Raw genomic sequence first — 12693 nt, forward strand, 5'->3', positions numbered from 1 at the left:
TCCCTTGTCCTCCTGCTGCCGCACCCCTCACTCTCCTCTGCTTCTCCTTGGGATCTCTCCCCATCCATATAAGTTTCTGTCTCTGGCCATTTTTGTATGTCAGGCTCTCCATAAAATTGTTAGACTTGGAAGGGCCCTAGGAGATCATCAGGTCCACCCCTTTTATTCCTCAGGTGAGGACGGTAGCTCAGAGAGGGGAGGGTCCTGTCCGAGGTTGCACAGTAGGCTACAGTGGAGCCCAGGTCATGGAGGCACAGTCTTGGTGTCAGGCATCTAGGGTTTCAGGACTGCCTGTGTCATGGCTAACCTGACAGGCTTCTCTCCTCAGGTCTGAGCTGTTCTCCCTTCTTTTCCTTTGCCCGCTTCTCTGCTGCCTGGCTGACCCCTACCTTGGGCAGACACTGCCCATGGGACACAGACCAGAGCCTAGGACTCTATGACTGGAGTGCACATCCATGCACACATGGACACACAGATGCTTGCAACTGTATGTAAGTCCCAGGTGCAAACCTCTATTATGTAGTTAGGAGGCTGTCCTGGACCCTAGTTTCTCTTCCTGTGAGACACTGCACACCTCTTCCAGGAAGCCCCCGGGGACTTTTCTGCAGAGTCCCTTTCCCACCAGTCCCTTTGTGATAACTGAGTTCTGTTGAGCCTAGGTTCCTCCTCTGTGACCCCAAGGGCACAGCTGAGTCTCCCTCTGGCCCTGGAGCCCCTCCTTCAGTGTTCCCTCCTTCTGTCTCCAGGAGGGGCTCGGCTTCCTGTGGCTGGGTGGGGAGAGTCCTGAGGTCCCCAGAGGACAGTGGGACAATGGGGAGGCGGTGACAGATGAGACATTGCGTCTTTCCCAAAGTAGGCTCCACCCTACCCTGACCTCCTGGCTGGTGTCTGGGTCATAGCCCTGGCCTGTGGATCCCTTAGGATTAGGGTCCTGGTCTGACTGTCCCCCTCCCCCTCCCTCTCAGTGCAGAGGTCACAGCACCAGAGCTCCTGACCCAGCAGCAGCTCTCTAATTGGAAAGCTGTGGAGTCCTGGTCCCCGAGGTGGCAGCAGCATATTAACAGGATGGTGTAGACTCCTGGGGCTTCTGGTAGGGGTGAGCTGGACTGCTCTGAGTAGGAAGGTGATAAACATGAAGTTTGGGGTGGGATTATGGAGGCACTGTGAATGCCTAGCTGAGACTCCCACCCCCATTCCTGTCCACCTTCCCTGTGCTGGAGCTGGGTGACGGGGAACTAGAGGTCATGGGGCAGGAGCCTCTCCAGGGAGTGGTGGAGAACCCGGGTACAGTTAGAATTGAGTGAAACAAGCACCTCTTCTCAGGTCAGGGAGGAGGCTCTCCCAGGGCAACTCAGTGGTGGCGGTGGGTGGACCATCAGAGGCCAGGGTGGAAAAGAAGGCTTAGGCTTGTGGACAAAGGGATAGGCCCTTAGGTCAGACACTTATCTTGGCCCGCGTCATTTCCTCTGCCGGACATGGCTGGGTTAGCGGGGTCATCACACAGAGGGAAGGAACAGGCCGAGCCAATGCACATAAGGCCCTGCAGTAGACTCAGGCACATGGGCGACCTTGTCACGCCCTGGGCTGCAGTCAGTCCCCCACTGAGGCCCAGACATGGAGCCACAGTCACCCTGGGAGATGGCGCTGTCTAGACCATCACCCCCGCAGCCCCTAGACCCAGGCATCCTTGGCAGCACTTGGGCCCAGCTGAAGGCACTGCTGAGGAGGGAGACCTCACAGGACACAGGGACATGTGGGACAAGCAGACACTCTGCCAGAGCCCCCCCCCACCACAAGCGTGCACACACCAGGTGCAGCTACTGTCACCCCGAGGGTGACCCAAGGAGAACCGCAGATTCCAGCAGGTGTCCAGAGCCTGAGTGAGATGAAAGGAGCTCCAGGCAGGGAACCCAGAACTGCCCCCCGCTCCCACCCCACGCTGACTTGTGCCCTCCCCACCAGCTCGCTGAGTGCCTGAGGCTGTTTATTTCCTAGCAGGGATGGGTGTCTCATCTCCACCCGCTCCCCCTCCCCACCACACTCTTGCCAAGCTGCCAAATCAAATCAGCCCCTGCGCTCGCGCCAGGCGGGCATGGCGGCCAGCAGCTGACGGGAACGAAGCCAGGCTCAGAATATCCCACCGCCTGTGCCTGTCCGATGCCTGGGTGTGCTTGTGGGTGGGGGTGGGGAGGGACAGCCGGCCTCTGGGCAGCGCCTCCCAGAATGGATCCCATTCTGGATGCCCCCCTGGGTGGTGGGCTCCCATGAACGAGTAAGCAGGTCCTGGTGTGTCTTCCAGCCCATGAGGAGCTGTGGAATAGAGCTGATAGGATGCAGGTTGGGGGTCCGATTCGAGCCCAGACATCTGGGCACTGGGCTGGGCTTGAGGACTCACATGTATGATCCCATTCACTTCCCAGCATCCCCAGCTGGGAGCCCAACCCAGTGGCTGTGAGCTGGACAATACAAACCCCATTTTATAGACAGGAAGCTGAGGCTCAGACAGCAGAGTGAAGGGAGAGAAGCAGAAGCGGAGGGGACCTCAGGAGGGGTAACAGTGTGGTCATGTCCACCCCTGAGGAGCCCCAGGCTGAAGGAAAGAGTTTGGCTCTATTCCAGAGCCAGACGCGCCCATGGGGAGCCGGGCCATCAGGCAAGGCTCCCTGGACAAGGCCACCTGTGGGAGACAGGAGGTCCCGAGTCTGCTGGGGGCTGGTGGAGGGGCAGCCTGGGGAGACAGGGGAGGGCCTGGCCGGCCTCAGCCCCTGGCTTTCTTGTCTCTGCAGCCAGCCGGGACCTCTTTGCACAGGAGCCAGTGCCCCCAGGGAGTGGAGACGGCGCATTGCAGGTGAGAGCTCAGCACAGAGAGGGAGGCCTGGGGTGGGCTTTGGGGTGGAGGTGGGGGGCGCAGGCTGGGGGCCAGTCTGAGCGCTACCCCCACCCCTGGGAGGACTGGGAGGCTGGAGCTGAATCCCAGCCCCACCCCCTCCGGCTTAGGGTCACCCCAGACCAAGACCACCTCTCCCTCCCTATTCCTGCCCAGAGTTCCCTCCCCATGAGGATTCGCCTCTGGAGTCACCTGGGTGTCACTAGGGATCCTCCCTCATCCTCCCCACCCTCACCCAACAACTCCCTGTTGATTCTCTGCCCTGAGTATCTGGTGAACTCCTCTCTAGGTCTCCCACTGCCTGCCCTGGTCTGGGACGGGCTACCTTTCCCCTGGATGGCTCACTGGCTGTCTCCTCTCAGTTGCCCCCCTTCTCCAAGTGACTGCCAGAAACATCCTTCTAACACACAAACCTGAATTTGTCACTTTTCAGCTTAAAAATTCTCTATGCTCCCCCTCCCCCTGCTCCCTCTGCAGCCCCAGCCAGCTCACAGTTCCCCCTTCATTCGCTCCTGCCTCCCTAGCACCACTTCGGCTGGCCTCCTCTCCCTTCAGCTTCCCAAATCCTTCTGGGCTCAGCTCTAGCCTCGCCTCCTCCAGGAAGCCCTCCCTGCCTTTCACGCTCCCTCCTCTGAGCTCTCCTGCTTTGGCCGTCAGCCGCTGGCACATTCTGCTGCCTGTGCCATTAGCACCCTATTTTCTCCACCTTGTGACTGGGTTGTCTCCCGCTCTGAACTGTGAGCACCCTGAGCCTAGGGATGTGTCTTGTTCATTCCTGAGTCTCCCACCACCCTCCAAAAGGTGCCTGAGGAGGGCTCAGCAAGCACCTTTCCTTTGAGATGAGGGGTGCCATCTCAGTCCCTGACCATGCCTTTGGGAGGGCCTCATAGGAACTGTCAAGTGTCCCTGGGATCCTGAGTCACAGTGGGGTGGGCTGGGGTTGGTGAAGGTTGGCACAGAGGAGGGGTGTGTGTGAGATCAGAGAGCCTTTGATGAACCTTCCCTGTGCCCTGGGTTCCTGGCTGAGAGGAAGGGAAGACTGTGGCTGTATCAGCCCCTCCTCTGGGCCAGGAGCTCTAGATCCACTTCCTTGTTTAATCCCCACGACCTCCCTGGAAGGCAGGGGCTGTGATTCTTCTACTTAGGGGAAGCTGAGGCCCAGCAGGATCACAAAGGGAGTGAGTGAATCGGAGGCAGAGTTGAAAGTGGACCTATGTCACATATTCAACCCTGGCTCTCTCCCTGTCCTCGGGTGAGATGGCCGAAGATGCCCATTCGGGGCCTGGTGCCCAGTGGGGTCAGCATGGGCTCACTGCTGGGACACAGAGCCCAGCCCTGAGGATGTGCCTGCAGCTGGGTGCTAGGCGAGGGAGAGAGGGGGGACCTGGAGAGTCATTATTAATTTATTTCTGGCCGTGGCATTCCCCGTGGGGCGGGGGCTCCCCCGGGAGCTGGGACAGATGGTGTTCCTGGGAGCCAGCAGTGTCTCGGCAGCCGCTGCTACCCGCCAGGAAAGACTGGATTTGTCATCCTCCCAGGAAGCTGACAGGGGAGAGGGCTTTGGAGAAACTGAGCCCATCTTGAGAGATGGGAGCGGGGCTGCAAGAGCAGGAGCCGGGCCCAGGCTTCTCGTTTCTTTCTCTGTGCACAGCCCCCTTTCCCTTGGCCCTGCTCCCTGCAAGTTCAAGTTCTGCCTCCTTCCTCACCCTCCCCACGAGGCTTCCCCAGATCATCCCTATTTGTTCCTGCTGCCTTTCCTTCGCCGGGGTCCCACTGCCCCCTCTCTCAGCCCAAAGATATGGGCTATGAGCCCCCCTGGGTCTCATTTCTTTCCCCCCAGTCCCGCACCCATCACGGAGATGGCAGGTGTCTGCCTGGCTTCTGAGCAGCGCCTGCTGTGTTTCTGGGTTCACTTAGCACCCCGTTCCGGGTGCCCGGGCCCATGCTCAGCCCTGCTGGAAAGAGGTTGCTGCCCCTGGGGACCCCCTAACACAGAAAGGCTAGGACTGGAGAGAGTAGGAACCCTAGGGTGTGGCTCAAACTATTGGGACACCTGGAGGTAAAGAGGGATGGGGAGCCTCCTGTGAAGGTGGAGCCTGGGGAGATGAATGCACTCATCCAGTGGACAGACCATGGGGTCAGGTGGGCATGAGTTCAAGTCTTAGCTTCACCACTTCCTAGGGGTGTGACATTGGGCCAGTCCCTTAACCAACCTGAGCATCAGTTCCCTCACCTGTCAAAAGGGGATAAGAAGCTTCACCATCATTGGACATAATCACTATTTTTGGACGTAATAATCATGGCAGGCCTGTTGGGAGAAGTTACAAAGATAGTATGTGTGAGGCGCCTGCCCCAGGCCTGGCCCGCAGAGAGTCCTCGGAGGGAGTTGGCAGCCTCCCTGCTTCCCTCAAGGGTGAGATCCTTGGAGCCAGGTCTAGATGGCTCTGCTTTATGAGACCAGGTGCCCCACGGGGCTGGGTGAGCACAGCTCATTCTCCTGCCGCTGGCAGCACAACAGCCACGAGAGCAGGACTGCCGGCTCCCACGCCCTCCCAACAGGTGTCTGTTCAGCACACCTTCTTCGGATGGCTTCCTGGCCCCTGTGCCAGCTGGCCGGCTTGGAGGAGGGGCTCTTCAGTCACCATCTGGAATCCTCCTTCAATGCCAGGGCCATTACTCTCTCTGGATGTCAGGGCTGAGGCAGTGCAAGCAGTGAGTTGAACACTCTGGGTGAATGCTGTCTCTGTGCTGGCTCTCAGGGCCCAGACGAGGGTTAGGAAACCCAGCTGGGGCAGGGGCTGGGAAGAGGCAGCCATGAACAAGTGCACGGGTATCCACATCAAGCACCCTAGTGCTCTCCCAGCACTGGCTCCTCTGTGGCTTCCCACTGGATAAGGGAAGACCACACCTTTGCCATGGCATTGACAGCTGTACCTGCTGGACCCCCTCCTGTCCACCCCTTGCCCCCAGACATGGCAGTGCTCACTTCTGGGACACCTGCTCTTCCCGACCTCCCTGACTTTGTTCACACTGGCTCCTGTCTTTGGAATGCCTTTCCTTTGTTCCTCTACCTACTCCTTTTGGTGCTAGTGGTAAAGAATCCGCCTGCCAATGCAGGAGACATGAGACTCAGGTTTGATCTCTGGGTGGAGAAGACCACCTGGAGGAAAGCATGGCAGCCCACTCCAGTATTCTTGCCTGGAGAATCCCATGGACAGTGGAGCCTGGTGGGCTACAGCCCACGGGTCGCAAAGAGGTGAACAGGACTGAGGCGACTTAGCACGCAGGCACACACGTGCTCCTTTTTCAAGCCCCAGACTAGATGCCACCTCCTTTGTGAAGTCCTCTCAGATTGCTCCCTCCACCTCAGGTCAAGTTGGCCTCCCCCACCTCCTGGGCACTCATACCTCCAAGCTTCCCTGAACTTACAGTCAGACATCTTGTTACACCATGTGGTTATATATCCTTTCCCATGTAGTTGTAAGTATCTGGCTGGTAGGAACCAAGGCTGAGTCTTCTTAGTCTCTCCTGGGCTCATGTGGGGCCTGGCATAGGCCTGGTATTAGGTGCCCAATAAATGCTTCTTGATCGAATGAGAATGGCTATGAGATGAGGGTGAAGTAGTTCTAAGAACTATATTGCTGTATTGGGTGCAGGCTTGGAGACTTCCTGGAGGGGGCACCTTGGAACCTTGAAGGATGAGGAGGGTTAAAGTCAGTGACTAATGAGACCAGAGATCAGCTGGATAGTCAGGGAGGTCCACGTGGCTGGCTTCTGAGAGGACCCTCTGAGGGCAACGGGACAGGGACCAGGCATACAGAGAAGCCTGGAGCAAGGACTTAGAGGGGGCTGCAGGAGGCTGGCTCTGTGTTGAGAACCCAGCTTCAAAAACCTCTTCGCCCTTGGGTCCTGGTCTGAGGAATGTTTGATCTCCGAGTCTAGAGCGAGGCTGAGGCCAGCAATGGTGAATAAGTGGGCCCCCGAGGTGGGCTAGCCATAGGGAGCAGCAGGAGCCAGGGTGGTGCTGTTGGGTAGGATTGCTCTGGGGGTTGAGAAAGGCTTCAGGGTTGAGAAGAGCAGCTTTTGCAAAGGCATGTGGGTAGGATGTCCCTGGGTCTGCACGGGAGAAGGCCAGCGTGTCAGTGGAGCCCAGGTTACTGTGCCGGAAGCGTTGGGGTGAGGCTGGAGGGGCTGCTGCAGGCAGCTCTTCCCATGCTCGTTTTTAAGATTCTCAAGTGACTGCTCCGAGCTGGGAGACCTGCCAGCCTCCTCCTGGATTCCGCACATCAGGAGCAAGTGGCCTCAAAGCTGCCCCACGGCCTGCAGGGAGCTGCTGCCAACAAGTTGGCCGTAGCATCTGGTGTCCACGGGGTCCCCCGGCCCTGCCATCTGTCTGCGCCCACCTGTCAGGCTGCACAGGCCCAGGGTGTGCAGGGACCTGGGCCAGGGAGGCGATCTCAGCTGCCACCCCAGCCTGTCTGTCTGTCTGTCCATCCATCTGTCCACATCCCTGACTGACCAAGGACGAGGCAGAGATGGGCAGACGCAAGTCCTGCTGTTGGAGAAGCCTAGTCTGCAGGAGCAGACATCAAGCACCAGGCATTTACACCCAGGGAAGACACACTGAGCCTGGACCAGACTTGTGGCACCCCGCCCCCCGCCCCACACCCCCCCACCCCACCAAGGCCCCGGGTGGTCCCCTCAAGCGCTTGAAATGGAGGCTCAGAGGAGGTGGGGACTGGCTCCGAGGCAGACAGCAGGTCAAGGCTGATGCTGGGCCAGATGCTGTGGCCCCAGGGCTGGATGAGGCGCCTCTGGCTGGCCCCTCCCCCACCACCCTGCCTGGCCCTTGGCTGTAAACACAGAGAGAACAAGTTCCGTTTCCCGGGAAATATTTATCTCAGGCCGTGTGGGGAGCGTGCGCTGGCCTCCGCCTGTCCTTCCTGCGGGCTGGCCTGGGGCAGGAGGTGAGGGGGCTTGGTGGCCTTGGGGGGCAATCTGTGGGGCTCCCGAAGGCTGAGCCAGGAAGGGTGTGCCCTGTGGCTCCCACCAGAGCTGGAGTCTGAATGCCGGCACGCGCGGGGAGAGGAGGCAGCTGATAGGAGAGAAGCCGCCGCATAACCTTGCCTCTGTCATGTTCCTATTTTCATCCCTGTCACCCGTCTCCGCCGGTTCCTGCCTCCAAGCCTCTGCTCCTGTCTGCTGCCCCCACCTGGGATGCCGTTTCTTCCACTTGCTTGTATGTCCCAGCTCTCAGCTGGCTTCCTCTGGAAAGTCTTCCCTGACTCCCGAACCCCCTAACCCTTTGTCCTCCCTACCCAGGAGCCTGTCCTTTTGCCCTGGCTCCCAGCAGCTTCAGACTGAGCCCCACAGATCTGTGAAGGTCTTGTTCCAAGCCGCTCAGTCCAGACAGCTATGTTCAGGCTGCCCAAGAGTCCCCTTCCTGGGAAACACAGGTCTGGGCCCCCTGGGGGTGAGGCAGGGCCCAGAGGTCACCTTTCAGTGATTCAGGACAAGCCCAGGCACGAGGGGGAGCCAGGCTGATTGAACGGGGTGCGGGGGAATCCCACATGGGCCCAGCAAGGGCAGGTAGAGGAGCCCCAGGTCCCTGCCGGGGGGTGGGGGCAACTCTTGGGCTTTAGGCTGTGTATCTCTGACGGGGGCCCTGACAACAGGAAATCCTTGAAGGAACAGGCAGTGGCTGAGGACTCTGAGCACAACAACAGGAAGCAGCCTTGACATGGGGCAGCAGCTCTGGCGACGGGACCCGGTGGGGTGGGGGTGGGGGCAGCTTGTGGGGCCCAGGGGATGCCCAGGGTGACACTGAGACATTGACAATGGGGCAGCGGGGGCTCTGCTGTGTGACACCGAGTTTGTGAAATCATGGGATACTGTGTGGAGAGTGGGCGAATCACTGAGTGTGACACCAAATGACACACACCAAATGTGTGACACCAAAATAGTGATTCCAGATGTGTGACACCACTTGTCCAAGACTGTGTGAGACAGTGGACATGCTACTGATGGTGTGACCCTGTGATATTGATTGTGTGATGCTGAGTGATACCAAGTGTGACACTGAGGGTGTGACACTGTGAGGATCAAATAGGTAAACACGGATGAGTGACGCTGTGCAGTAACAAGTGTGGTTCTGAGTTTGGGGGCTCAAGTGTCTGACACTGAATTGTCAGTGTGGGCCCCAGGCATATAGGGAGGCTGAGTGTGCAACCAAGGGTGTAACACAGAGTGACATCGTGTGTGAAAACCAGCGTGTGATACTGTGCAATCCTGTAATGCTTGTGACAGTGTGAGCTGTTAGCACACAACCCTGTGTAAAATACTGTCATGGGAAGACCCCGATGGGTTCAAGCAGGGAAGTGACATGGTCTAATTTATGATTTTGAAAGAGTCTATACTCTTGTTGCAGAGTGTATGGTGGGGAACCAGCTGGAGGGGCTGAGAGGAGGTAGGCAGAGAATTGAAGGCCATTGTAGCCACCCAGGCTGGAGATGGTGGTGCCTGGGCTAAGGGGAGGGCAGAAGAGTTGGAGAGAAATGAACAAACTTTGGAGATATTTGCAGGTAGAAATGACAGAACTTGCTGATGAATCAGAGGATGAACCAGAAGGAAAAAGGAGAATGGCTCCCAGGTTTCTGATTTGAAGAACCAAGGGATAGCTGGTGGCGATGTTACTGGGAAAGGCATGGGGTGGGAGAGGACAAGGAGACCGAGATTGACAGACCTGTTTGGATGCAAGTCAAACATCCAGGTGATGGGCAGCTGAGGCCAGGCTGGGGATATGTTTGCGAGCCAGTGGGTAGGGCTGATTTATTAAACCACAGACCTGGCTGGGATGACCTAGGGAGAGACAGTGAGAAAAGAGGTGAGGACTGAGGACTGAACCCTGAGGTGAAGAGCCGCAGCGAGACAGAGCAGGAGCAGCCAGGGAGGTGGAGGGGACCAGATGGGGTGAAGCTGAAAGTCAGGGAGCGGGAGAGGTTCAACAGGGTGACATGCTGCCAAGCCGTCAGGCAAGGTGGGAACAGGGAGATCGTGCTGGGCTGGGCCACGTGCTCAACTGAGCCAGACAAGAACCCTGTCAGTGACAGGGTGGGGCCAGAAGCCACATGGCCTGGGCAGGTGGTGAGTGGCGGTGAAGACAGAGCGTAGTCAGTCCTCTGGAGACCTTTGGCTGTGAAGGGATGCAAAGAGGACGTGTGGTTGCTCCAAAGGGGTGTGAGGTCAAGGGAGAGTACAATTTTTTCTTATTATGGAATATTTTAAACACACAATGCTTGGGAGAATAATACAATGAGCTGGTCATATACCCATCACCCAAATATAACGGTCATTAAGATTTAGACATATTTAGTTCATCGATCCCTCCTTTTTATTTTCATTTTCCTTTCTTGAAATATTTTGAATTGTGGTAAAATATGCATAATATAAAAGTGACCATCTTAATTATTTTTAAATAGAGAGTTCAGTGGTGTTAAGTACATTTGCAGGGATGTGCAACCATTTTCCAGAACATTTTTCATTTTGCAAAACTGAAACTTATACCCATTAAACAACTCCCTCTCCCTCTAGCCCCAGGTAACCACTATTCTGTTTTCTGTCTCTATGAATCTGACTATCCTAAGTATCTCATATGAGTGGAATCATATAGTATTTGTCTTTTTGTGATTCTCATTTCATTCAACATAATGTTCTCAATTTTAATCCAGGCCATGTCATAACATATGTCAGAATTTCCTTCCTTTTTGAGGATAAATAATATTCTATTGTATATAAACCATTTTGTTTATCAGTTCATCCCTTGATGTACACTTTGGTTGCTTCACCTTTTTATGAATAATGATGCTGTGAACATGGAAGTACAAATTTAAGATCCTGATTTCAGTTTTTTAGATACATACCCTGAAGGGGAATTGCTGGATCACATGATAATTTAATCTTTAATTTTGAGGAACCATGTACTATTTTCCACAGCAGCCACACAATTTTACATTCCCATTGACGGTGTACCAGAGGTCCAGTTTCTCTACATCCTCACCAACACTTATTTTCTGTTTTTTTCTTTTTTTAATAGTGGCCATTTCAATGAATGTGAGGTGGTATCTCCCTGTGGTTTTGATTTGTGTGCCCTGATGATCAGTGATGTCGAACATCTTTTCACGTGTTTGTCAGCCATTTGTACATCTTCTTTAGAGAAATGTCTATTCAAGGTCTTTGCCCATTTAAAAATCAGGGTGTTTATTTTGTGGTTGAGCCGTAGGGCTTCTTTGTATATTCTGGATACCAACCCCTTATCAGACATAGGATTCGCAAATATTTTCTCCCATTTTGTAGGCTCTTTTGCTGAAGTATTTTAATGCAAATCTCAGAAATGACGTCATTTCATCAAAGGTGGATATTTTTAAGGTCCTGGATGACATGAGACAGTGCAGCCCAGAGCCAGCTTGGAACTGTGTGTGTGTGAGTCTGTGTGAGGGTGTGTTGAGGACCTTGGGAGCGCGGTGTGTGACTGACACTGCCCGTGGGCCTCACCCTGAGTGAGGACCAAAGGGATAGTTTCACTGTGTGTGGCCCTGTGACACTCAGTGGTGTGTGACACTGTGGATACCATGTAATGATTGTGTGTCACTGAGTGTGTGGGACATGCCATGTGACGGCAGCGATCGTGTCCTCCCTGTTGTCACCCTGAGCCAATGAGTCTGACACACAGAGTGGATGCTGCATGGGATGAGAGGGGTCACGGGTGTGTTGTGAGTGATGGGGGTGTGTGATTGTGTGGGATCAGCCCCAGCCTCGGCTGCTGACCATCAGACAGAGGACAGACATCACAGAGTGGGCGAGCAGGAGCACTCAGCGGGGACAGAAATGGTGTCTGGGCCCAAGTATGAGCTGGCGTGAGGCCTCCTCCTTTCACTGAGCTCCCCAGGAAGGCTTCCTGGAGGCAGGGTGGGAGCGCGGTACTGGGATGCTGCAGGTACCCGGTAAGAGCAAGGGCTATGGTATCTGGCTCTGACATGTAGCAGGTCATTTCATCTCTTAGGCCTCAATTCTCTCAAGAATAAAATGGGGCCGGTGGGAGGATTATGTGAAATGGTGCTTTTAAAAGAACACAGTGCCTGGCACTGAGTGAATGCTCAGTGGTCCCCTGGGGAGACCATCTCTTGCATCCCAGTGTGTCCAGGCACCTGGTGTGATGTGAGCACCAGTGGGTGTGCAGAGGGGCTGAAGGGAATGAATGCTGTGTTTGATGTTCACAGCCCTCCACTTTCCCTCTCCCATCCCTTCTGTCCTCTGCTCAGCGTCGTCAGGACCTCCCCATCCCATATTGCTCCCACACCCTCCTCTCCGTGGCTCCTGCCATCCTTACCCGCTGTCAGCCTCCAGCCCAGGCTCCTGCAGCCTCATTCAATTAGGCCGATGCAATTTGCTCAAGAAAAAATGCCATAATGTGGTTATCACACCAGTGGGGGATCTGGCCAGGGTTGCGGGGAGGCAGCGGGGCTGGTGGGTAGAAGACCCACACTCACAGCTGAGGGCTCAGGTCTGGAAGGGCCTTTCTCTTGGAACCCCACCCACTCCCTTGGGCTCCATTTCGGAGCCCACAGAGTCCAGAGCTTGGATCTCCCCATCTCCAGGTACAGAGATCTTGAGACAGAAGCTTGCAATGATTAGGTTCATTGTGTCCATGGAGGGTCTCTGGTTCTCTCTCTGTCTCAGTCTCCCCATCGGACAAGGAGAGTTGTCATTGGTGGGGGTGGAGGTGGGGGCAGGGGTGGTCTCTGATCCTC

At 55.9% G+C, this 12693-nt stretch overlaps 1 protein-coding gene across 8 annotated transcripts in view; it reads left to right on the top strand.

Annotated features, from left to right (window-relative positions):
- Positions 1 to 12693, top strand: part of PDE2A (phosphodiesterase 2A) — a 96871-nt gene that overhangs the window by 35953 nt on the left and 48225 nt on the right. For 6 of the 8 annotated variants that reach the window (XM_027562985.1, XM_027562986.1, XM_027562988.1 and 3 more), the window contains one exon: positions 2787 to 2848. The exons of the other annotated variants lie outside the window; for them this stretch is intronic. In XM_027562985.1, the coding sequence (XP_027418786.1) occupies positions 2787 to 2848 (62 nt within the window). The remainder of the gene's footprint in view (positions 1 to 2786; positions 2849 to 12693) is intronic. 8 annotated transcript variants of the gene reach the window in all.

Source organism: Bos indicus x Bos taurus, chromosome 15, assembly GCF_003369695.1.
Source record: "Bos indicus x Bos taurus breed Angus x Brahman F1 hybrid chromosome 15, Bos_hybrid_MaternalHap_v2.0, whole genome shotgun sequence".
In the NCBI taxonomy this organism is placed as follows: domain Eukaryota; kingdom Metazoa; phylum Chordata; class Mammalia; order Artiodactyla; family Bovidae; genus Bos; species Bos indicus x Bos taurus.